Source organism: Gymnoscopelus microlampas, assembly GCF_963454915.1.
Source record: "Gymnoscopelus microlampas genome assembly, chromosome: 9".
NCBI lineage: Eukaryota > Metazoa > Chordata > Actinopteri > Myctophiformes > Myctophidae > Gymnoscopelus > Gymnoscopelus microlampas.
The window spans coordinates 38,554,990-38,581,572 of NC_139946.1; the positions used below are offsets into that span (position 1 = coordinate 38,554,990).

Here is a 26,583-nt window from a genome sequence, read left to right on the forward strand (position 1 = left end):
TACAACACTGGTTGACCCCATTTCGTAATGCAAGGATTATCTTGCCTGACACATAAGATGACATATAGACTTCTGTGATCTTAGATCATCCAGAAAAATCAAGTCATCAAATAACAGTTAAACATACACGGCCACTAGATGACAGTCTCTTACACAAAATGTGCCTGATAAATACAAGAAACAGTGAGGACCAATCTGGTGTTTTTCTTTGTCATTTTTTTGAATACATCATTTTTTTAAAGTATATTTTTGATACTTGTCTATTCTGTGACGTACAGTTGTTGGTTGTCAAGCAATTAGGCCTACTATGGTTGGACTTGGTAAGTCTACAGTACACATTATAAAACCATAGGCACATAGTGACTGTCAGAGATAAAACTGTCTGTCCCCCATCTGTCTATGATGATAATGTGAGAATAGATCAGCCTTACAGAAAAAGGAACATTTCCATGGACACTAGCTACTTTTCCAGTATCAGCTCATCTCAACTGCATTTATTAGTCAGTTTATGTAAAATATAAGTTTTGTCCATTTACACACTGCAACAGGAGAATATTAATGTACATTGGTTACCCGTTTAAATACTTTGTACACACATACAGTACCGTTCTGTCATTAGCACATCTCACATCCCTTTACAGTAAGAAAGGTAATACATTTGACCTCCTTTTGGTCCCTTGCTCACTCTGACAACAGCCATCCACTTGTGAGTCTCAGACTACACTGTAAAATCCTCAGTTTTCATTTATCGATTTGTAACTCTGAGAGTTAACCCATTCAATCCAGGAACGCATCTGTGTCACTTTAGATTTCTTTGGTTATTAAAAAATAGCAGATATACAAGCTCATAGCACAGAGAAAAAAACGTGAAAATGATGTGTGCAAATCTTTGAAAAAATATATATACATTTTTAACTAAAATCTTTGCTTCTGGGGGTCCCTGGAACAAAAATACATATCATTTTGGGGGTCCTTGACATGAAAAAAGTTTGAGAACCACTGATAATATAGCAACATACGTTTTTCTTTTCAAATCTACAAGCTCTGAGCTTGTAGATCTGTAATTTTTGAAAAGTATAAAATAATGTTTATAGCTAAAAAGAAAATCTAAAATGACACAGTATGCATTCCCGGACTGAATGGGTTAAATTGACATTAACATTTTAGTGTGTACTAGTACTAGTAGTATCCAGGGGCAAACGGTGGAGGTGGCAGATACTCTTCCGGTAATCCACCATCAGATAGTCTTATAGTATGTCTATTCTTGGAAGATGGTGGCCCATTGACTTCCTGCTCCCCTTCAATCTCCTGGTATTCATTTTCAGTAGGTTGAGGTTCACCACCTCCGTCTGTAGACCGCCGCATCTCAGCAGACGTGTTCTTTTGGAATGTCTTCTTGATATTCATTAGGTTGATGGCTGTCGACAGCTGCTGCTGCACATCATCGTTCCTTACTAATTGTGTGTCCACAGACTGCTGTCTGTCATGCGTGTTTGTGGGGAAGACCATTGTGGACACTGATGCAGTCTGAGGTGCAGAGATAGATCTGGTACAAGCCGGGACCATCTTCTTTGGCGGTAGCGGCGGTAGAAGGGTCCTAGCAGGGAGCTCAGGAAGCTGATCTGACTGGGTGGGGTTGACCAGATATTTCTTCCTTGGCGATGGCACAGGCCTGAGAGCCTCCACCTGAAATATACAGCATAGCAGTTGTCAATGACTATATTAAAATTATAGAGTGAAGACCTTTTGATGAATCATTCAGTTAGACGGGAACAGAAAGCTTGAGATGAGCAAAACTCTGTTCTTGTTGTCGTTAATTAAAAGGATACCTGGCTAATAAGCCTCATATGCCTTAATACATTATAATTGTCCTCTAGAACTCAAATTAAAAACACCAAACAATTTAATTAGGAGGATTAACGCCCATCGCAAGTTGATAATGTCCTTTGTCCATGTGTTTTCCAGTCAACAAATGCAAATATAATTGTGTTCAAAAAGCCATGAAGGTCTATCTGCATCACTTAAAGTCAAGTCTGAATTGACACCTGTTAAATAATTAAACTTTTAATTACACTCAGAGACCTTGTACCCAGAGGCTTTGTCGCTGAGAAGATTGGCTCCAGCCTCCAATTACTATTTGTTACCAAAACTACTTTTGTCAGAAGGTGCGTGCATGATCAATGAGCTGCTTAACCCATTAAGACCGGGAACGCATCTGTGTCATTTTAAGATTTCTTTGGCTATTCAAAAATAGCAGATATACAAGCTCATGCGCTTGTAGATCTGCAAAAAGAAATTAAATCATGAGAATTTGTGCAAATCTTTGAATGTATAGATATTTTTAAAGCGAACATTTTTAACTCCAAATATTTGCTTCTGGGGGGTCCCTGGAACAAAATATTTTGAGATGGGCATCCGCGGTCAAATACATATACATTTGGGGGTCCTTGACCTGGAAAAGTTGGAGTACCACTGATACAGTATATCAACATACTGTTAGGATTTAAAAAACACCTAGATATCTCAAAATGTTTTGTTCCAGGGACCCCCAGAAGCAAAGATTTGAGTTACAAATGTTCACATTAAAAATATCCATATTCAAAGATTTGCCCCAAAAAAATCTGATAAAAAGAAAATAGCAGATCTACAGGCTTATAGCACTGCACTCGATGCCGTGCTATGAGCTTGTATATCTGCTATTTTTGAATAGCCAACCTATAAAATAATGGTTAGCTCAAATCTAAAATGACACAGATGCGTTCCCGGATTTAATGGGTTTTAATGGAAATGGAAACCTAACCTTAACTTGACCTGCAAAGCATATTTGTCAACCATAATGATTAACCCATACTGCCACCTCCAACAATGCACATCATTCTGAATGACTCCTTTACCTCGGCTGGAATTTCAGACATTGAGTTGGACAGGTCATCTTCCAGGGATGGGTAAAGTGTGTTTGGTTGGCTTTTAGTGACAGCAGGTGTCTTGGTATATAGATTTGGAGAAGGGACCGCAGAGGCCCACAGTGCAGTGGGACGATGTGGAAGGGCAGGCGGCATGTCGTCCTGTGGTTTTAGTTGACTGTTGTTATGTGAATGTGTGAAGATATTAACATTATTACAATTCAGTGGTTGCCTTTGGGGAAACAGTAGCTCAGCATAATCAGCTCCATCCTTTGATACCTTTAAGACAAAGACACAGAGAAAGGTTGTGTTCACATTTTTGTTATCCATTAAATGTCTCTGTTAAATGTCTGCATGTGGTGGAAAAATACAGATACATATTACTAACATGCCTCATCACTGCCTTATATGCATTCCTGTAATCATAGATTAGACTAAACTAGTCTTGTGTGTGCCTGGGGTGTCTCATACCGTCAGACTTCACTGATACAGGGTCAGCCTGTTTGTTATTTATAGTTCTCGATAATTATGAACCACTTGTTTTACTAAGAGCAAGTGTAGGCCCCTTCCCTGAACTTCTCTCTTGAACCCCTCTGTGTCCGAAGGGACATGTATAGAGTCATTCCTGGACAATGAATGCACTTGTGTGCATCCTTGGTGAAGTGGCTGACCTTTTTGTCTTATTTTATTAATGATCAGGATGGAAGAGCTATTCTGAATTTAGAAAAACAAGATGGGGGCTCACTACTCACTTTTAACCCATTAAAAGTGACCCGTCTGTCATTTTTTGATTTGAGCTAAAAAGCATTATTTTACACAAAAATACACATTATTTTACACAAAAATAGAAAATATACTGGACAAGCTCATAGCGCGACACCGAGTGCCGCACTATGAGCTTGTAGATCTGCTATTTGTTTTAAATCGGGAACATTTGTGCAAATCTTTGAATATATATATTTTTAAAGCGAACATTTGTAACTCAGATCTTTGCTTCTGGGGGTCCCTGGAACAAAATAGTTTGAGATGGGGCTCCGAGTTCAAATACATATACATTTTGGGGGTCCTTGATATGAAAAAGATTGAGAACCACAGACATAGTAACATAAGTTTTTTTCAAAAAACAGTTAGGATTTAGGAAGGAATTTTGTGGAATCGGCCTCAGGTCTTAATGGGTTAAATGCTTCAAATTTTATTTATGGCAAACAGCAGCAGATGCGACGTTTCGACCCTTGCGGTCTTTTTCAAGTATAAGTATATTCTGAATTTAGGCCACAACAAGCACACATTGTGTGATGTATGTGTGTACTGTGTACACATTGTGTGATGTATGTGTGTACTGTGCACACATTGTGTGATGCATGTGTGTACTGTGTACTAGAATTAAAGACAATATTCTATACCTGTCCACAAGGAAGAGTCAGTAATTCGTTGAACGGCATGATGGGGTTCCTGCGGTGAAAATCCACCAGATCCTGGAGAAACCTGTGACGCTCATTCTCTCCAACGATGACATAATACCCATCGTTCAGGGCGTCTATCATAAAGTGCCTACAGCGGTCGTCAGCGCTACAGGTTTACATAGGAGGAAACACACACACACACACACACACACACACACACACACACACACACACACACACACACACACACACACACACACACACACACACACACACACACACACACACACACACACACACACACACACACACACACATACACACACACAGTAATAAAAGTCAGGAAGAGGAAACAGGACAGGACTTTGAACTGTAACACTGAGCAGGGGAGAGGTGACTCACACCAAGGAGGATCTGTTTGTAATAGGCCTTAAGATCCACACTTAAATGCTAAAGAAAAAGTGAACCCGTTATAATAACAGTATACAGTTAGGTGGACCTGCCAGGGTGAAAACATGTCATTTATTATTTGTGTTATAAGGCTGAGTAAGTAGTTCTTTATCCTACAAAACACTCACCGATATGAGAGAGTGTAGCCAATCCTGCTCTCACTGACTCGGATGAGGAAATAGCCTGGAGGCTTGGACAGCAACAGCTCCTCTGCGGTCCTGTGAAAGAACATGAACATGGACAAAGTGCTTCAGACAAACAGATACAGCAGCTGTTAATTACAAACAGATACAGCAGCTGTTAATTACAGGGCGTTCTTGACATATGGAAAAATACTAATTTCACATAACCTTGTCTTATATTGAGGTCAGTGAAGGATACAAAATTACTTTTCACATAATACACAAAGGAAGAAAAAACAGATCCATACTAAAAAAAAAAACATTGTTTAATCTTAAATTAAACTTAAATAGTTCATTTGCAGAATTGTAAAAGAAGAAAAGAAAAGTAGAACATCTACTAAATAGTTTATAGGCAATTATATCAATGTGCCTTACAGTAAATACAATATTAAAATACAAAATAAATGGTTGACAAATAAGTGACTACGAGCAGTCGCCTTTTGGCTGCTTTACATCGCAGTAAAAACACTCATTGCACGAATTTAAAAACATGGCCCTCATAATTCCTTGTTGTCTGCCAAGCATTGCAGATGGCAGACAGTGATACGCAGTCATTTGGACTTTTGCTGCACTTACTTCCTGGAAATAATACCATGGAACCATTCTGGAATCATTCCATTCCTGATGACAGAGTGGAGTTGAAACTGTTTGAACCAGGTAAAAACAGCATGGTGTCCCTCCTGTGGCTGCCCTCCCTCCATTTCCACAAAGGTGTCCTAGAAGAAAACATACGGCTCATTCATTCATGGTTTAGCACAACATCATAACTAGACCAGGCAGACAAAAAGATAGGCAGGTTTCAATCTGTGTGCAACTATACACTGTTTGCAAAAATAACCTATGTTGCCCTGAAAAGGCCAGCCCACACCAATGCAACTAGTCGCAACTCCTTGCAACAAAACCGTTTTAAGGCCAGTCCACACCACACCAATGCAACTACAGTAGTCGCAACTCCTTGCAACAAAACCGTTTTAAGGCCAGTCCACACCACACCAATGCAACTAGTCGCAACTCCTTGCAACAAAACCGTTTTAAGGCCAGTCCACACTACACCAATGCAACTACCATTGGGGATAATGGTTGCAAGTAGTTGCATGTTGCAAGGAGTTGCATTGTGGACTGCCCTTTACAGGTGAACTGGCAATTAATGTCACACTCAATGATGTGATGACCTTCAGAACACATGGAAGACACATTTATAATGGTGCCATTGTCCTCATTGTCTTCCCACTATATCATCCAGTTCTGTCACAAAGTGGATGTGAAATTGTGTGAACATTGTTCCTCAATCCATATATCAACAAAGAGAAAGAGGAAAGACCACATGTTCCTGGTATGCTCCACAGCCATCATTATTTTATAAAAGACCATGAGTTAAACATTGTTACACTACAATGAACTTAGCAGGAACTGAAAAGGCTACAGTAGGTTATTTAGTTATCTACAATGAGTAACAAAAAGTAGCCTATGAAACTTGTACAAACAATTACGCTTGTGCAGTCATATTTATGAATGACAAAAAAATGAAATGAGAACATGTATCAAATGCCATAGTCAGACTCATAAGTGTAGGCATTTTAATAGAGGCCTGTTTGGTCCCTGGTTAGACAATGTACTGGAATGGATATGACGTTTAACTAAAATTACGAGAAAGGTGATAATATGATAAGATACATCCTCGACACCCAAGGATGATACCACAGATAAAGAATGTCACGAGCTTGGGTTGACTTTGACAGAGAAAGTTTAACTCTTATGAAGATGAGATATAGGAGAGCTCTGCTGCTACCATGTAAGAAAAAAAAGATTGGCCGAAAGATATAAAACCAACATAAAACTGCTAGACTCTTTCTTGCTCAAGGCTAAATGATTTAGGTTCAAGTCTCTGTACATGAAAATGTAAACACATAATACATATACATTTGAAATCCTTGTCTTTTATGACCAAATAGCACATGTTCAATTTTGATTACAATGTACTTATCCTTTATGAAATGATGTACAGTAAATCAATCCAAAACACACAATAGCTAGGCCACATTCCCAAAATCGAATAGATGCGTTATTGTTTCATTGGAATAGAGCAGGGGTCGTCAGCATTTTCAGGCCAAGGACCCCCTAGCTGAGCGAGAGATGAAGCAGGGACCCCCTCTATGTTGTATAAAATTTTGTTTCAGATTAAACTTTTTTTGTTTACTTGATCTGCTCCATTTTTCCCTCTACACCTATACCTCTTTGCCAAAAATAGCTGATCTACAAGCTCACAACGCCTCGCGTTTGCGAGGCATTGTGAGCTTGTAGATCTGCTATTTTTGGCTAAAGTTCTCCTCAGGAAAAGGGATGCTAGGGTTCAAGTGGTTAAGGTAAAACATAAAAATCATATCACACAAAGATTTGGCGGACCCCCTGTAGTAACTCTGAGGACCCCCTAGGGGTCCCGGACCCCCTGTTGAAGACCCCTGGAATAGAGCATCTACAGTAGGCTATAGGTCAATCTTACTTTGTTTGTTGTTATTCCTAGGATAGCCTAGTTTCTTGGTAAAACCAAATGTTTCTCCAATCTATGTCATTATATAAATCATCGCAAAAGTAAACTGCTGCAAGTTTATAAACAACATGTCTTTGAATAATATTTCTAAACACATTGGTTTGTGGCTTTGGCACTCAATAAAGAGCACATTTTTAGCCTTAGAAGTTGACATCAATAGCATTCTAGCACCATTTGGGATTGCACCAAATAACAGCAAATATCTAGGAGTGACAAAAAAGCCATAAACTGAGAAATGCTTCAGTAGCCATCTGTTAATAAACAACCACTTATTTCTAAATCTAACATCCAGTTATTCCAAATAATTAGCAGTGGTGGAAAGTAACTATAAGTACAATTTTGAGGTATTTGTGCTTTACTTTTCCAATTTCCAATACTTTGACTTCTACTTCACTACATCTCAGAAGCAAATACTGTACTTTTACTCCATTACTATTTTTGACCACTTTAGTTACTAGTTACTTTGTGGATTTAGCTTACAAAACATAAACACAATCAATTCAGCCGTTAAACTTTGGCTATTTAAAATTTCCCGATCTACAAGCTCACAACGCCTCGCAGATCTGCTATTTTCAAAGCATTTGTGTACATTTTATACACTTGAAAACTTCTGAGATGGGACATTCAATATGCATAATGAGTGTTTTCTACTTTACTACTTTGAGTACATTTTGATACAAATACTTTTGTACTTTCACTCAAGTAAATATTGAATTCTGGACTTTTACTTAAAGTAAAAACAAGTATTTCTACATACGGTATTGATACTTTTACTTAAGAAAAAAACAATAAATAGTACTTTTTCCACCATCGAGTGACAGAAAACCCATACACTGAGAAATGCTTCAGTAGCCATCTGTTAATAAACAACCGCCTTATTTCAAAATCTAACATCTTTGTTATTCCATAATAAATAACTAGTGTCCCTAGGACTTACCTCGTGTGTGAAGAGCGTAGGTAATGTAATGTAATGACAGTCAGCAACACACACACACACACACTCAACTGCTATCAGTCACCACCCATCACCTGCGGAGGGGCGGAGTAAACCCTCGCGTAGAAAATAGCCGATCTACAAGCTCACAACGGGTAGCGCTGCGACGTTGTGAGCTTGTAGATCTGCTATTTTCTGCGAGCGATACTGTCGTACAAGAAGTCACAGCGCTGTAGTAGTAGTAGGAGTAGCTGTAGAATTAAATAAATACATAAATAAATAAATACAACTCTCGTAGACGTATTTATGATTCTGACGTTTTCAATCTACGAGAGTTGTAGGGTTCACCCCCCATGGACACAGGGACTTTCAGCACTATACCCCGTAGACACTCCAAACATGTACAAATTGAAAATAAAGGTGCGTACCCCCACGCCCCAAATGTTAACTCTCGCTACGTGGTAGTAGTTTAATGTAATAATCCATATCTTTCAATAAAGAAGTGTTTTAATGCCGTCTGTGGCCGAACGCCATTTTTTCACCTTCGTTTACTTCCTGTTTACATTGAGTGTAATTCCGGGTTTCACCAGATGGGCGCGTCAATACCACCCACTGGGAACTTCCGACAGAATCGGCCACAGACGGCATTAAAACACTTCTTTATTGGAAGATATGGATTAATACATTAAACTAATACCCCGTAGCGAGAGTTTACATTTGGGGCATGGGGGTAAGCACCTTTATTTTCAATTTGTACATGTTTGGAGTGTCTACGGGGTATAGTGCTGAAAGTCCCTGTGTCCATGGGGGGGTGAACCCTACAACTCTCGTAGATCTCGTCAGAATCATAAATACGTCTACGAGAGTTGTATTCTACACAGCTAGACTCTCTCAGGACTCAGTGTTTTGCAAAACAAAGTAGCTGCTACTGTCCTACTCTCTGTGACCGTCATAAATGCCGTTCTGGCGTTTTACTTTCGATTCTTGTTTTATATGATGTTTTGCATAGTAGCCTAGTGTATATTTGTCTGTCATTATGTTTCGATTAATTGAAGTACAAAGGACCCCAATGGAAACAAGCCTTATATAGGCTTTCTTGGGTTTAAAATCCTCTTAGTTAGCAGACCTTGTATTGAACTGTACTTTTCCTGTGCTTTTATTTTTGCAAACTGCTAATAAAGTATTCAATCAATCAATTATCAGGTTCAGTTCAGTCCCCCCTAGTTAGTCTACTAAAACGAATAACAGTAGGGGGTCTTCAACAGGGGGTCCGGGACTCCTAGGGGGTCCTCAGAGTTACTACAGGGGGGCTGCCAAATCTTTTTCATGGGAGGAAAAAAACATAGTATTCCTATTCTGAGGGTAATCAGGCTCACGTGGCCCCACACTGCGAGGTGTTGTGAGCTTGTAGATCGACTATTTTTGGCAAAGAAGTTTGGTGTAGAGAGAAAAAAGAGCAAACCAAGTACAGAGCCAACGGTCAAGCTTACTAAGTAGAGGCTTTAGTTTAAGTGGTTAAATAATGTCTGAAAATACACATTTAAAAAAAAGGTTCATCTGCAACACAATTTTATACAAAATGTAGTGGGGTCTCTGCTTCATCTCTCTCTAAAAAACTTTGAAGACCCATCAGGTTGCGTTTGTGTGTGTGTGTGTGTGTGTATGCTTTTGAAATGTTCAGAAAGTTCTGAACGTTCAAAAGCAGTCTACCACTCTGACCCAATATACAGAATACTTGTGCAAAACAGAAATGTAGGCTAAACATGAAAGTACACATTCTTAAAAGAATCTCTTTTTAATAAATCAACAATAGAACATATCTACAAAAAGGTGTAGATCAATACGATTTATGAAAGTACAGTACAATCATTGTATAACTTTTATTTACAATTGTGGGAAAAGCTAATCTTTCCCATGAAACTCACCAATAATCAGCAACACAATCCAAATTTAGTTTTAACCAGGGATTGCGAAGGAGATCTTCACATAAAACCACAAGATTTAGAACGTGGGAGAAATTATAAGTGATGACTTGAACCTGCTTCCTGTAAGTAAAGCCAATTAAAGTGTGGTCACATTTTAGCCACCTGGGAATATGTTTAGTCTAATGTGAGAAACAGCTGGTTCAAACAGTAGGTGCTGAAATGTCTCACAGGTCCAACAGAGTTAACAATGATACCATTGTAATGATCCCCATCCACAGGTCAACACCTTGGTGTTTCATTAAGGGATTCTGTTGTCTGACTCGTAATCACAATTAGAGATCAGTTGCAACATCTCAGGAAGCTCACCGTCATTACTCTGAAGTGAATTTCATGGGTTTCCTATACTTCTGCCATGACAATGCAAAAGAGCTCCCCATTTAAGACAACAGAGGTCAACTAATAGGGAGTGACATGGGGCAAAAAAACAGTCAAAGAAAATAAAGCTAAATGGGAACAGATCCTTTGCACAGTTATAATCTCAAAGAAGGTTGTGATCAAGTCAGATGTGCAAATCTTTCAAGGTCCTATCCTCTCTCATGATGCATAGTTCAGAGGGCCACGATGGACCAAAATAAGGTGTGATGCCATGGAACAGGAGCGAGCTCAGAGGAAGCAAAGTAAAGCGCAAAGGACAACCCTGCTTGCGTGCTTGGGCTTCTCAAAAGCATGTGGGGGGGGGGGGGATAAGAAAGAGTTGTGGCCCTAAAACATTCTTACGTAGAAAAAAAAAATCCCCTGCCTTATCACAACACTCACATCACCTTCACAAAAATAAGATGTCAGTGATAGGATGTTTCAGGAGGCCGAGCTGTGCTCTATCACCAAAGGATTTTTAAAATACCAACTATAGAGTAATCGGTGAACAAAAAAAACTAATGTTGCGTTGTGTCTCTGTGTGTGCTTTCAACAAAGTATTTAACTAAATGAAAGTGTACAAAACCCATGAAAGAAAACTGGAAAAGTGCATAATAAAGAGGAATATAAAATGGGCACTTTATGACGAGTGCTGTTTGTCCATTCCATAAATACTGTTACAGTAAAGACCCTTTTTCAAAAGCCCAACAAAAACAGTTGCATACAATTTCCCGTTGTGAACTGGAAGAAACGTATAAACAGTGACGTTAACACTGTGGCTCCCTCTGAGTCAGCACAGTTATGCAGCTGTAATGCCGTCTGGTGTTTAGCTAAGGGATTACCAAAGAGAACAGTGCTGCTAATCCACCAGCTGAAGTGCATTAAATATTCCACTTCACCTCGCATTCACAGGACTTAATACCCTAAAATAAGCACAATTACAAAAAGCAAACTCCATGCTTTACCCATTAAAAAAAAGGCTACTTTTTCCAAAACCCCTGCCTCAATACCTGTACGTGAATACTTGAGATAATAAGATCACACAGATAGCATTGCACACTTAAAAGACAAAGAGTTTCACTACAGGGATTGGAATGTCAGTTTCTACAGAAAGAAATTAAAGAGTGGGAAATGAGGGCAAATGTTCCACAAAACAGATGCAGAACAAAGAAGGATGAACAATGATCTAGCACTAAGTCATAATCATATACATTGTATGAATGCATGTATGCATCTACGCCAAAATTTAGAGAACTTACAGTATAATCAGTGTGCACATGTATTATAAGAGCTAGTGGTGATACGTGGCTAGCACCATACTGTGGTCTTACCAACTCACGTACAGTAGGTCATTTGACATAGGAAATAAATTGACAAATTATGAGGCCTGCTGTTATGATGCAAAATATGGGAACCTACTGTGCACAAACGTAATTGGTGATAAGCAGCCAAGCAATAAGCCTGCACTAAATAATGCCAGTGAACGTTAAGAGAAGCCAGTTAGGCATCAGATGATCTCACGTTTAAGACAAACAACCTTTAAAACATAAAAAAGGAATTGCTGCAGTGGTTTCAGTTACAAAGAACTACGGGCAGTAAGGGCTTTGATCATTTCCTCCTAAATACCATCAATTTTTTCTCACAAACAAACTTTGAAAGTCAAAAAGAAAAAAAAAAACTTAAAACCTATGAGGTCATGTGAAAATTGTACATACAGTAACAGAGGCCACAAAAGTTGTGCATATAGGCATCGAAGGAAGCACTTTCACAGACAACCTTTTCAATGGTTAGAAATAAGCGTGGCATTTTAGGAGGAGTTTTGATGGCAAAGTATTATGAGACCATAAAACCAACAAAACAACAAAAGGGTATACTAACGATGTTTCTTCAAACATGGATAAACTCAAGGAAAACGGAAGACAAGAAAAGGAGGAGTAGAAAGTCAAGTGGGAGAAGAGATCTGAGCATGCTCCATCCAGTTCTGTCCAGTGAGGGACATAGTTAAGGCCATGGTGAATGTTGACACTCCTCTCTCTTCCCTACTCACAGGAGTGTGCAGCGGAAGAAACTGGTTTTCTTGGGCTGTTCCGTTATCTTCACCCCTTGATTGCTGCCCTGTGGGTTGTTGCCCTCCTGAAATACACACAGATAAAAGAGTACATGCAAGAAAGAGAAGGGTACGAACATTAGACATCACGTATGTACAGTATACAGCACACACTTGGCAGATTAAAAATAATATTTGGGTGTCATTCTCACCAGCTTCTTGTCCATTTTTGCCTTGATGTCTCTGGCAAGAGTCAGAAAGGCCTACAGAGCCAAAAGAAGGGGGGAAAGATATTAGCAAATCACAGATATGGTGAAACCTGGACCAAATACATTAATGGAAACTTGTTATTCTTAAGTATTTTCTTAGTATCGTAATATTAAAAAGTATTTTTTTAGGATTGTTAAAAAAATGATAATTAAAAAGCAAATGATCTCAGTCGCTGCTCAAATGTAATTACAGAACCCTGCTAGAGAGAGGGATTACAGTAAAAGACTTGAACTCACATTCTCCACGTTTATGTTGGCCTTTGCACTGGTCTCCATAAACTTGATGCCGTACTCCAATGCCAGCTGACAGCAGTAGATAAGAAACAGTGACACTGTCAGTACTCGTATCTAAGTACAATTGTGAACAATTATGCAACTAAGGAAATCAATATTCTTCAGTATATAAATGACACTGTGCTTTCATCCATCTATATATTGGCAGTGGCAATGGCTCAGGGGTAGAGTGGCCGGTAGTGCGGCCGGATGGAAGCTGTGAGGTTTCCAGTTCAATCCCGGGCTCCCCCAGAGTTAGCGTCAAAGTATCCTTGAGCAAGATGCTGAACCCCTAATTGCTCCCGATGAGCAGGTTGGTGCCTTGTATGGTTTCCTCTGCCATCAGTGTATGAATGTGTGTGTGTGTGTGTGTGTGTGTGTGTGTGTGTGTGTGTGTGTGTGTGTGTGTGTGTGTGTGTGTGTGTGTGTGTGTGTGAGAATGGGTGAATGTAATGCACAATCTATGTAAAGCGCTTTAGATAAAAGCGCTATATAAATGCACCATTTACCATTTATATATCCAGGAATGTCTGTCTGTGTCCACTTTTAAACCATAATATGGAGATCCTTGAACTCTTCCAAGTTCATTCGTCAGAAGACTGGCATCCAAGTCCTCTACTACAGATGGGCTTTTACTGCATAAAGGGTACTACTCTAGTCCAACAAATTCCATTAACCCACCTTCTCTCCTTTGTCCTTAGACACCTGCCGTTTGTCATTGACGTCGCATTTGTTCCCGAGGACCATCCTCTCCACATCTGCTGATGCATGCTGAAAAGGGAAAAAGACAGGAAATACGATGTGACTAACAGATATAAACTACAACTGTACAGGTGGTCACACACACACACACACACACACACACACACACACACACACACACACACACACACACACACACACACACACACACACACACACACACACACACACACACACCTGACTAGCAAATATAAACTACAACTGTATAGATGGTGCTTCAATGACACACACACACACAAATGGAAAGGGAGACATGGCAAACTGACAGGAAACACTATGTGACCAACAAATAGAAACCACGTGTATACACTGGGCAAGAACTGCTACTGAAAGGGTCTAAACGGAAATACAGGAAGTACAGCCCAAGGAAGTTACGTCGATGCTGCGCAGATCGGTTTACATTCCCCGGGCAGGAAAACAGTCTTGTGATTGGTCGAAAAAGACAGCTTCCGGTGAAAGTACATAATAAGTACTCTCATGTCTACCTTGTGATAAGTACTCTCATGTGTACCATGTGACATGAAAAAAAAGCCTGTTAACGAGTGTATAGGAATGACAACTGTGTAGGTGGTGCCACACACACACACTTAATATTTTTACCTCCTCTATGTTCCGTATCCAGTTCTTGATGTTGTCGAATGACTTCTCGTTGGTAATGTCATATACTAACATTATTCCCTGTAGAGTTCACAGATGGTACACAGTTAAAAATGGGTGACTTTATCCAACCAATGAAAAAGAAAACTGAGGGTAGAAAACAATCAACACATTTCATCTGGACCGTATAAACCTCAAGCTTGAATGATTTTGTTTCCTTCATATTGTCATATTTTGCACCCATTTAACAATAAATGGCCCTCAAAATAGACTTTGTATTCTTATTTCAAAATTCCATCATCATTTCTTATTACAAAATATGTTTGCTTATGTAAAACTGAACCAACCAATTTCGACCAATAATATCATGACTCATCAATCTGCAGCTTCAAACTGAAATTCTGTGTATTATGACATGCCCACTTCTCAACGTTCAAATCAAATTCCCCCCGATGTTCATTTGGAAATGTCATGAATCACGATACAGAAGTTGGACGCTCTCAAAATGCTGTATTTATGTGGACTTTTAAATCAGTACTATTATGGCTATTTGTTAATTGTGGACAGCATAATGTGAAACAAATTGAAAAAATGGGAACTTAGTGCCAAGGGAAGCAGAGGGACTTATGCTGGCATAGACATTATCAACTTCATTATAAACCTAAAGCTGAGTCCTGCCTGGATTCCCTGACAATGGATTGAACACACCTCTAATGTTTAGGTATGTAAAAACAATGCAGGGCATGATCATGCAAGGAATGTAGAATTAACTATGACAATTCAGTTGGCACTGGAGCTGACAACCAATGCCACCCATTCAGTTCCAGTTGACATAGGAATGTCAGTTTGTAAAGCCAACAGGCCCACTTACCATGGCTCCTCTGTAGTAAGCCGTTGTAATAGTTCGGAACCTCTCCTGTCCTGCCGTGTCCCTAGAGGAAAAATAAAATATGTATTTAAAAGACTTATTTAAGCAAGTGAACGAAGCCTTAATAAATCATGTAACCCATGTCAAGCTTATACTGAAAGTGCATTATTCTACCATCTATCTACAATATCTATATATCTATATTTATAACTATATCTATATATATCACAATGATTATGTGATCATTGGATACAGCAATAATCTAGGCCAAGTGGCCTCAAATGATATATCAAATGTCCCCCCCCAGGTATCATTTCAAGCCTCAGGCTCTCACTAATACTATATGGAAGAATGTCAAGTGTACCACGTGAAACACTTGACCTCTGTGTACAACAGAAGGCAACACTATCCATAAAAAAAATATGAAAAAGAGTAGGAGACAAAAAGGTCCTGTAACATATGTGCTGCCATTTCTAGACTGCAATGGCTCTTCCATAACGTCCAAGTTATTATGCATTCCACAGTCTCCAATAAAAGGTACATGAACTAAGCACAAAAGTTACATTTGCTGAGATAGGGTGCATTTCCCTTACCATATCTGTAGCTTGATTTTCTTCCCATCTAATTCTATTGTTCTGATCTTGAAGTCAATACCTGAGAGAAAACACAGCACATTATACATTTCTTGTTCAATTGATCGTATCCATGACAAGACATAAGTGGCTGGATTTGCTGAATTGAATCATTTTTTGCAAAGTCTCAGATAGTCTGAGGTCATGGTGTAATTCATTGAATGAATACTTTATTAGATGGAAATGAAAACAGCACGAGTACAGTCATACACTTGGTCTAAAAGGATTTACACAAAAAAAGTCTTGGTCGACTTGCTTGTTTCCCTTGAGGTCCTATGTATTCAATCAACCTACCATAAAAATAACACTAAAAATCTATATGATCACAAATATAAGAACCCTATATGTACAGAGTAGGGGGGGGTCAACTTTCTAAGGGAGAAGTGATAGTTTAGCTCCCCCTTTGGTCTCCTGACAAGTGGATTTTCAGGCCTGTTTAAAAAAGGAAGCCTAGTGAACCACATCTTTTTAAGATAATTGTCTTGTGTATTTCAGAATAGGGTGGGTGGGCTCGGTGTGGTGTCAGTGAATAAGAACTAAGTTTTAGCCAACAGCACTTGTAGATCACTTGACTTGACAGCTTTGTACCCAGCTGAGCTAGCAGGGTACAAAGCTGTCAAGTCAAGTGATCTACAAGTGCCCATGGTACCCCACCCAAGAAAACAGTACAGAAAGTCTGTTTTACAGATCATATGACCAACGTCTTTTACAGTTCCGCATAATTATAAAGTGTGACAGTGACTTCTCGCTGTCTTCTAGTCTAGATGTACTTCTTGGTGACAACAAGCCGCTTCCTGTGTAGGCTCTCTGCTGGTTCATAACGAAACAAGCTAACTTAACTGAAAAAAGTTAGCAACCCCATTAGCATGACGGGATGGGCTGTACTGCGACTCTGGTGCACTTTTTCTAGCCCAAAGAAGACAGCAAAACAACACACAATCCACACGTTTCACCGACCTATGGTGGAGATGAACGTCGAGTTGAAGGCATCCTCTGAGAATCGGAACAGCACGCAGGTCTTCCCGACGCCCGAGTCGCCGATTAAAAGTAGTTTAAACAAGTAGTCGTAAGTCTTCGCCATGTTATTAGCTGTATTTGCGGATATCCGCTCGTCAGTCTGTCTACATCCAAGGCGATGGAGTTGTTATATATCTAGAGGGCGGACTGCCCCGCCCCCACCTATTCGTTTCAATGAAAGTTGCTCACAAGCGCGTGAAGCACCCAAAAGTACCTTTACTTCCTGGATGGGCCCCAGTATCGGAGCCATCTGAGAAGGCGCACTCGCGTTTCATAGGGGAGACGCACGCGCAGTAGCGTTTAACATGCCGATATCCTGCAATCTCAGACTTGACCACCAGGCAACGGCAGCTTCACAGTTCCACCGCCGTTCTGGGCGCTAGAGCCTAGGAGGCGTCGCCGCACGTCAGTTTATAAAACCCCTGATTGGTCGAGCGACACGCCAATCTTGTCTGTCGTCGTCGTGGCTCCGGAAACCCATCATCACGCCTGGTTTTTGTGCTTCGCCCCTGATCTACAAGACCACAATGCGTCGCGTCCGCCGCTCGTTGCGGGCTTGTAGATCGGCTATGTTAGGTGTGCGACGCCGTAGCTTGTTTTGATGTACTTTGTATCCCGGGCTTTGGCAATTCACTGTATCGTTCAGTGGTGGAAAAAGTACGGTATTCACATATTTTATTTTAAGTAAAAGTATCAATACTGTTACAAGTACAAGTCCACACTTCAAAATGAAATGTTATCAAAATATAAAGTACCAAAAGTAAAAAGTACTCATTATGCGGGGGGTCCCATTTCCCAAGTTTTCAAATGTATAAAAATAATTTTAAAATAGCAGATCTACAATTTCACAATGCGTAGCATGGCAGCTTGTAAATCTGCTATGGCCAAAATGTAAATAAGGCTGAAGTACAGGGTTATAACTTGTAGTATAACGTGTTGTAACTAACTAAAGTGTTCAATAATTGCAGTGGAGCAAAAGTATAATATTTGCCTTTGAGATGTAGTAGAAGTAAAAGTACTGACAATTGGAAATACTCAAAGTAAATGTACCTAAAATTCTACTTAAGCAGTACTTGAGTAAACGCAATTAGTTACATCACTGGTCCCGGGCTTTGGTCGTTTAAAAACGAAAAAACAAACAAACAAGCGAGTCCAATGTGAAGGAAATGTAATGCTTTTATCCATAGACTGACATGTCATATATAGCATTGGTTCTCAAAGTGGGGTCCGGGGACCCCCAGGGGTCCTTGAGGGAGTTCCAGGGGGTCCCTAGCTAAATGATAGATTAGGCACCAATGGACCCTTATGGGTCTGTAACTCTGAGAGTGTACAAATGTACATTTGTACACTCTCAGAGTTACATTAACATAGATTGTACAATAGAGTCCAAGAGATAGAAATGCCATTAAACTGGGGGTCCTTGAAATTAAAATGGTTGAGAATCACTGCTAGAGCCGTAAAACATCTTCTTTTATGGGGGTCCCTGGCATATCTTTTCAAATGGGGGTCCGCGGGCTAATAAGTGTCAATTTCGGGGTCCTTGACATGAAAAAGTTTGAGAACCACTGATACAGAGAGTTATGTCATCAAACAGTGACTCCGCCTGCTCATTTAAATACAACCAGCTGACAGACGTGTTGTTGTAGCTGGGAGGATCAGTTCATAGTTACTGTTAGGTTTCACTTTTAGTCATAACTCTATGGTTTAGTGCTCTGTGTTTCTCACTTTGGCGATTTGGAAGTAACGTTTTGAAGAAAAATGCCTGTGAGTAAATTGTTGTTTGCTTTATATACAGTTAACATGTTGCATTCAATCAATGCAAATCTTCTTTGTATTTGTATATGTCTACTTGTCAAAGTAACGTTGTCTATTGTTTGTAATATATATTTTTAAATAAATATATGTTTTAGTTTCATATGTTTTTATATTGTAATCTTGTACAACTCAACTGTAAGCTTTGGGGTACATGGATATAAAATATAATATAAAATGGATATTAACTGCATGACGTTTGAATTGCAACACACACACACACACACACACACACACACACACACACACACACACACACACACACACACACACACACACACACACACACACACACACACACACACACACACACACACACACACACACACACACACACACACACACCTGACAATATGTAACTGTAATAATATCATAAAGGATGGAGCTGGGTCATGCCTAGACATGCCCCTGTATATTTCCCTGACAATTCTCTCCTCAGACAGTAGGGGGCATTATAACTCCAAAATTCAATTGAATTTGGAGACAGTGTGGCTACTACAGTATATAAGCTGTACTTGCTGAATATATCTATTGCGGTGGTTCTCAACCAGTGGTCCTTCAGGGGGTTCCAGGTAGTCCCCAGCTAAATGATGGGGAGTAACCAAATGGACCCTTATAGATCTTTAACTCTTGAGAGTGTAAAATGATACCAAATGGACTTCATTTTACTCTCTCAAGAGTTAAATTATTGTTAAACATCTGCATTACTTAATTTACAAGAAGTCTATACACAATTAGAGAATGTAGAATAATTGTTATTTTGATCAACGTTTGCCTGTCATCTCTCCTATGGTACCACATCAATACAGCATGGAATTGTGGACAAAATATTATCCAATGACAACAAAATATACGTTTTGCATCTTCTAAATCGTCTAAATCTCATCAAATAGTGGTCCGTGGCTCAAATGATGAATAAATAATGGACCTTGATGTGAAAAGGGTTGAAACCCACTGATCTATTGTATTTGTTAATCCACATTGTAGCTGACCAAAGACCTGATGCACCCTAGTCTTGCAGAGGAGAGGAGAAGACACAAGAAGAAGAGGCTGGTTCAGAGTCCCAACTCTTACTTTATGGATGTCAAATGCCCAGGTAAAACAGTACTGTGTGTTTTACCCAGAGATCACACCAAGTGATTAATATCTCCCCAAATCCAGACAGACAAATCAATCAAACTTGTTTTCTAAACAGTCTTTCATTTTGCTCAGGCTGCTACAGGATCACTACCATATTCAGCCATGCCCAGGGAGTGGTGCCATGTGGGGGCTGTTCCTTACTGCTGTGCCAGCCTCGCGGGGGGAAATGCCAACTGACTGCAGGTGGATTATGTATACTTTACATTGAAGAGAACAGCATGCCACAGTGTGGACATTCATTGCAGTCATTTTCCTGAGCTTGTCATTGGAAGTTTCAGGTTTGTGTTGTATAGACCAGTGGTTCTCAACCTTTTCAGGCTGTTTTTTCCAAAATAGTGAAAATAGTCGAACATGTTACTATGTGAAGCATTGTGAACTTGTAGATCGGATATTTTCACTATTTCTGCATGACACCATTGTGCGACAAAGTATAAAACAACACTTAAGTGGTTAATCGATATGTTGATATACAAAACTACGGTATATTAAAAAAAACACTGTTCTCAACTTTCTCTTGAACTGGTCTATAAAATAAATATAGGATGGGAGAATGGAAGGTTAACATCCCAGTGGGACAGAATTAGGGGCTTAATATCTGCAACACCATCAGAGGAATGTTGCAAAGTTGCACTCAATTCATGTTCAGCCTTCACCTGTTTTTCAGCATGTATTGTTTATTTTTATATCTAGTTTCAGGCTGCCTTATAGGCTTATGTATATTCTTATTTATTGAAGTAAATGGAGCTGGATTTCAACAATGTTTTGTTGTCCAAACTGTACATTGTACCCAACCTCATAGTGCAAGGTGCAACCATGTCTGTAGCTGACAGCGCTGATGGACACCGCTCAGAGAAAAGGACACGTGTTGACATTTGCTCAGATTTGGCACTACGTTGTGCTTTTTCTACAATGAAATGCTTAACCTGAATTGTTCCACCTTGTCCCTCTAGGTTGCTCCTTCAGAAGAAAACAATGCTAGGCTGCTCCTTCAGAAGAAAGACACACCACAGGCCATTGTTTGGCATCAAACATGCATGGACCATGCCTGAATGAGTTGTTTACCATCAGGTCCACTCTCAAAAGGGCTTTCTTTTATTTTTTATTTTGTTTTGTAGCTTTTCCTTCATTGTACAAAACATGGAACTTGTTTACTGTCTTTTCTTAGTCACACTAACTTGGAACACTATCTTTCTTTGGTTAAGGATTACGTTTGTGTAGATTGGGGATAAACTTGTGATAATACCCGTGATATTTATGTCATGTTATGTAAGTGTTGTAGGACTTGACACAGAATTATTGTTGAATGGTTCTTTTGTATGCCAATTAAATATGCATTTTGTTATAAAGATATGGTAAGTAAAACAAATCAGTGAAGTTGTTTTGTAAAAAATTTATTAAGATGAAAGTGGGGGCAAGTGAATGAAATGTTTCAAAACCAGATACATGTTATATGGTAGGCTTTTTCAGAGTGAAATACAACCATGATCACCAGTAACGACAAATATAATATTTTATGGGTTTATAATCTCTGGCATGTGTATTCTTTGGTTTCAAGAGTTCCCCTGCCAACAAAAGTGGCGTAAAAATCTGAACAATACAACTTCTCATTGACCATACCTAACGTTAATCTACTATATACAACAAGTATCCACGGTTTACAAAACTTGACTCAGGCTCCAGTGGTTTTAAGGTTCATTACACACTGCAAAACCCTGAGTGATAATTTAACTCGGAGAGTGTGGTCCCACGTGTCCATTTTTACAATCCGAGTTAAATTAAAAACAAGACATTGCAGCGTAATAAGAGCATATACTGTAATGCTATGAAATATAACTCAGCCATTACAGGAAACATCAGTGGACAGGTCAATGTCATGGAAAGGTAGTGTTTTGAAGAAATATTACAAATATGTCGGTGCATGACACATGTGCACATATTGTATTTGATAAAAAACACATTGGTTCTCGACATTGGCATATTGTACATGGTTTGAAAAAGCTTTTGACGTACTGTATTTGCATAGATTCTGTTCATCTTGTACAGACAGGTACTGCACGATCATTTATGAGGAGCAGAGTAATTTTTTGCTTCCACTTTTAATGTATGAAATGTGAACAAGTATTTCACATGAAGATAATACGTATAGCATTATTTCACACCGAGCACCAGAGATGAATGTATTTTCCATGTGGTCACCTGTCCACATGACCATAATGTTGTTTACACACAGATGTATTAAGAATAGAAATAACTGTCAAGATGGCACAGAGGAGCCTGTGATCAACATCAAAGTTTGTTTTGCATGTAGGTAGTCTATCCCCATCCTCATTTAACACCACCAGATGGCGCTTGTGAGCCACACTCTAATGGCGACCAAGCAAATGTAATCTATTCTATAAGACAAGATTCTACAGTATAAGCTTTGAAAACGTGACACTAGAAAAAGGTTTAAGCTCTTGAGTGACCAGATCAAAAGGTAATGGGTGTTATGTAAATATATTCTTTGTCCATTCTTTATACAAAAGTGGTCAAAAACAGCTCCTGATAGAGAAAGTCTGCAAAAATAGGACAACATACAAAAATGGTGATGTGTTCTGAATGATTTTGTCAGCTCAAAAATGTCACTGCAGAAATAAAGTTGTGCCTTAGAATGAAAAAATGAAATAAAAAAACTTAGGGTACTAAGTATTAAGTTAATCCCCTTCTCCCTGGAGAATAAGACTTTACAGCTCAAAATGTGGAATGGAGTTGAACATTGATGGAATGTAGCATGAATATCTCATCCTCTCTGTGTGCTTATAAGCTGTTGAGCTCCTGCAAAGTCTGGTCCAGGACTTGATGCATGCCCAGATTCTCCTCTTTGGCAAATGATAGTTTCTCTAGAGAGAAAGGCACAGAAAGAGAGATATTAAAACACAATTAAAGAATCAATACCAATGAAACAATTGCAATTATATAACAAATGTTCTGCCATGAGGAAAAGAATATTCCACACAAAGCATGGCTCTTTCACAGTGCTTTGCCTATGCATTGAACAGATGTTTTGCATAACTGCTTTGGTTATGTTAAGTTGTTCCACATGCAAAAATAAAAAACCCAACCCCATATAATAATAATAACAGAATTTTGCATGCATAAAGTGCTGATTAATACTCTGCATTAGTAAAATGGTCTACTGATTCATGAAACCCCTGTGTATTACAATGTAATCATTCATTGTATTAAGATGTTGTTTTAGTGTTGTTATCACTATATACAGTATACACGGCACGCTATAGAAAAACACACTCAGGAACCCATGAATGGGTCCCCATAAACACAACAGGGCATTATTTGACATTAGGGTCATCACAGTGAGGGGCACACTGCACACATTCATGCTAACGTCAAATAAAGTCTCACCTTATAAAGTACAACTTGTTGTTACTAGGTATCATAATAGAGATGGATGATGTAAGAGCAAACTGTTCCCCAGCTTTTTACGTAGTGTATTTGTTCAAAATCATGTAACTGGTTGACTGTTTAATTCTATATCAAGCTACAATATAAACTTAAGGAAAAACAGAAAGAAGAAAGAAGTGGCAATGTAGGAAAGGAAAATACTTTTAATTAATTGAATTGAATTATCTGTGCACTGATTGTCTTGCACAGTGAGATGGACAGAAGGCACCATAAAAGGATGAGAGAAAAGGTAGAAATTCAGAAAGTCTTCTAGAAGGGAAAGAGAGAGAGAGAGAGAGAGAGAGAGAGAGAGAGAGAGAGAGAGAGAGAGAGAGAGAGCGCAGGGGGAGACAGGGAGAAGTATCTACAGGGAGGTCATGTCATTGAGGGCATGGTCCAGCTCCTCACTGATGGCCTTATACTTGAGCTTCTGAGCATATAGTTCATCTGGAGGTCAAAGGTTGACAGGAAGTACAGGCAGATGCCATGGACGGCAGCAACAGGGCAGAAAGAGAATGAAAGATGGGAGGCAAAGAGCGACAGAGGGAGAGATAGGAAAAAAACAGACAGAACAGCATTTTTAAGATGCAGAAATGTGCTGAAGAATGAACGATACATATCTGTGGCTCACAAACATGAAACAAAAACATGTTGCAAGCCCTTTTGCTGAGTGACAGCTTTGAGCATTTAAGTCTGGACCAAATATCTCATAAAGGGGCCCCAATAACTCCCATAAACTAAGTTGCCTGTGGTTCAACAACTAAATAATGCTGACCTAAAAACATTTGAGCACATTCTGTCCTCTTCGCAGCACAGCAGACCTAGCCTAGTTGTTCCCCAAGAAAGGAGGGCCTTGCACTTGTAGGAGAAAAGGGCCACTGCATAGTTCTTTACACTGGAGACCCGGGCTGTATTTTATTAGCTTGTCTTAGTAAGGAGTTTCCATACGTTTGGCAAGGAAACCTTTTCTTTCGAGAGAAAATATTTCCAAACTTGCTGAAACGGGACACCCCTGGCTGGGACCCATGTCAAAATGTACGGCGTAAGAATAAGGGACGTTTGCATTAAATGCAATGTTGGACTGGACATATGGAGGGTTGGGTAACAAGGCCCCCCTTGACCTAGAAGAAACTAAACCAAACTGCTCACTTGGGGTTCCCCAACGACGCTTGACAGGTCTGCTTATTCACTGACAGTGAATGCGTCACCACATCCTAAGCATTTGTTTTCATTTAAGAGCTATAGTCAGTCTGAGAGAAAGGCTATGCTACTGAAAGAATGGATACCTGACCCCATCATTTTTATCCACAAATTACATAGCATATTTTGCTTAAAAAGAAACCATGGAAAAACAGAACCTATTTTCTCTGAGCATTTTATCAAATGTGTGTGTGTGTGTGCGTGTGTGTGTGTGTGTGTGTGTGTGTGTGTGTGTGTGTGTGTGTGTGTGTGTGTGTGTGTGTGTGTGTGTGTGTGTGTGTGTGTGTGTGTGTGTGTGTGTGTGTGTGTGTGTGTGTGTGTGTGTGTGTGTGTGTGTGTGTGTGTGTGTGTGTGTGTACTGTGCTCTCATACCTTCCAGGTCATCAATGGACTTTTCCAGTTTGGCCACTGTCCTCTCAGCAAACTCTGCACGGGTCTCAGCCTGGTGAGATGAACACAGAAATAGTTACCTCAGGCTTTGTGACAAATTTGATCTAGAACGGTCAGTTGCCTTTGTAATTGAAGTCCTCGCTGCTTGTCAAGTAGCCATGAAAGTCTGCATTTTTCAAATTCATCATCCTCAATTTCAGTCATTTGCCATGTGCACTGCAGTCAAAGTTGCTGTTAACCCCCACAGAGCGATGAGTTTTATTGGGAGAGCACAGTGTGTGCAGAGGTTCACTCCCCGCTTTACAGGCACCCTGAGTCTGACCAACCAGTAGGAGTTGCTTGTGCAGTGGCGAGTGCATGAACCTTCATTTATTAATTTCAGATAAAATTATTTGAACTTGAAAGCATTTTTTAAACTGCAATGACACATTCAGCAGCTTCAATTTGCCAGGACTAATGTCCAACTGAAATAATTCCATGTCCTTGCATAAATAACATAGTGTTCACTTACACTATGTATTATTAATTTACTGCTCATGCTGCTAATACATTGAACTAATTGGGCTGGACATCAGCCACCGCATATTCTTTAAAGAGTGCCAACAGTTACCTATTCTTGTTTTCAGTGAAAGCCTAGTAGTGCAACAACATTTCCTGTTTTTTGTGCATTGACTTTGTGTGTGTGTAGTGTGAACACCCCCAGCAGAATTGTCTCACCTCTTTCAGCTTGTCACTGAGAACCTTGATCTCTTCCTCATACTTGTCCTCTTTTTCTGAGTACTGTTGAAAATCACAGACATGACAGAGGTTATTTATAGCGGAGATGCACGTGTGGTTGTGAATGGACACAGTGTAGCTGTGTCTGCATGACCAGATGGTTAATATCTCTCTTGGCGAGGGGGAGGGTAATTCTCCCTTTGGATGAGTGGTAGGTGTTCCCCAAGAGGGAGACTAGTTGTGGGAAAAAACGGTCATTTCAGTGAACGAACGATTTCGTTCACGTTCGCGGCAATAATTCGTTCAAATGATTCATTCATGTTCTCATTCAGTAGCGCTATTTTCTAGTGTAACACATCGCGCGTACCTCCCATCCTGTGTATGGGGGGAGGGGATGGGAGCATGCACGATATTGTGAACTTAACAGTTTCAGAAAGTGAACGAGCTCGTTCACGTTCACGGCAAAGAACTAGTTCTTTTGAACGAATCGATCATGACCGACACATCACTATGGGAGACCCAATTTTGAATCCAGGTGGTTACACAAGCATGTTGCTTCACACTCGCAACTTATTTACATAGAAAAGGCCAACGCTTCAGCAGTCCATACTGCCTTCATCCGGGTTTGGGACTAGTCTGACTAGTCCCGAAGCACCTTG

General features: G+C 39.6%; 4 protein-coding genes across 6 annotated transcripts in view; 1 reads left to right on the forward strand and 3 right to left on the reverse strand.

The window, feature by feature from the left end:
- Window positions 1–494: 494 nt before the first annotated feature.
- On the reverse strand, window positions 495–8,476 carry hsh2d (hematopoietic SH2 domain containing). Of its 2 annotated transcripts, none has more exons than XM_084067030.1 (6): window positions 8,424–8,476; window positions 5,515–5,654; window positions 4,885–4,974; window positions 4,307–4,472; window positions 2,895–3,182; window positions 495–1,686 (listed from the first exon to the last, which is right to left on the reverse strand). In XM_084067030.1, exons 2-6 carry the CDS (start codon window positions 5,637–5,639, stop codon window positions 1,180–1,182), a joined length of 1,176 nt encoding a protein of 391 aa, XP_083923156.1. In that variant the 5' UTR covers window positions 5,640–5,654; window positions 8,424–8,476; the 3' UTR covers window positions 495–1,179. The 2 variants fall into 2 exon arrangements, with proteins under 2 accessions (XP_083923156.1, XP_083923157.1); XM_084067031.1 differs by lacking the exon at window positions 8,424–8,476 and adding an exon at window positions 6,613–6,908.
- Window positions 8,477–10,190: 1,714 nt separating this feature from the next.
- Window positions 10,191–17,323, reverse strand: LOC311051263 (ras-related protein Rab-8A). The gene is made up of 8 exons (XM_084065762.1): window positions 17,165–17,323; window positions 16,169–16,229; window positions 15,579–15,639; window positions 14,711–14,788; window positions 14,030–14,119; window positions 13,313–13,378; window positions 13,019–13,069; window positions 10,191–12,892 (listed from the first exon to the last, which is right to left on the reverse strand). Exons 1-8 carry the CDS (start codon window positions 17,286–17,288, stop codon window positions 12,803–12,805), a joined length of 621 nt encoding a protein of 206 aa, XP_083921888.1. The 5' UTR covers window positions 17,289–17,323; the 3' UTR covers window positions 10,191–12,802.
- Window positions 17,324–18,853: 1,530 nt separating this feature from the next.
- On the forward strand, window positions 18,854–21,415 carry LOC311052684 (small ribosomal subunit protein eS27-like). Its single transcript, XM_084067780.1, has 4 exons — window positions 18,854–18,988; window positions 20,024–20,132; window positions 20,249–20,359; window positions 21,127–21,415. Exons 1-4 carry the CDS (start codon window positions 18,983–18,985, stop codon window positions 21,153–21,155), a joined length of 255 nt encoding a protein of 84 aa, XP_083923906.1. The 5' UTR covers window positions 18,854–18,982; the 3' UTR covers window positions 21,156–21,415.
- Window positions 21,416–21,546: 131 nt separating this feature from the next.
- tpm4a (tropomyosin 4a) overlaps window positions 21,547–26,583 on the reverse strand; it is a 31,266-nt gene continuing 26,229 nt past the window's right edge. For both annotated transcript variants that reach the window (XM_084067779.1, XM_084067778.1), the window contains exons 6-8: window positions 25,925–25,987; window positions 25,190–25,259; window positions 21,547–23,055 (exon numbers count right to left, since the gene is read on the reverse strand). In XM_084067779.1, coding sequence (XP_083923905.1) covers window positions 22,973–23,055; window positions 25,190–25,259; window positions 25,925–25,987 — 216 coding nt within the window. In that variant the 3' untranslated portion in view covers window positions 21,547–22,972. The remainder of the gene's footprint in view (window positions 23,056–25,189; window positions 25,260–25,924; window positions 25,988–26,583) is intronic.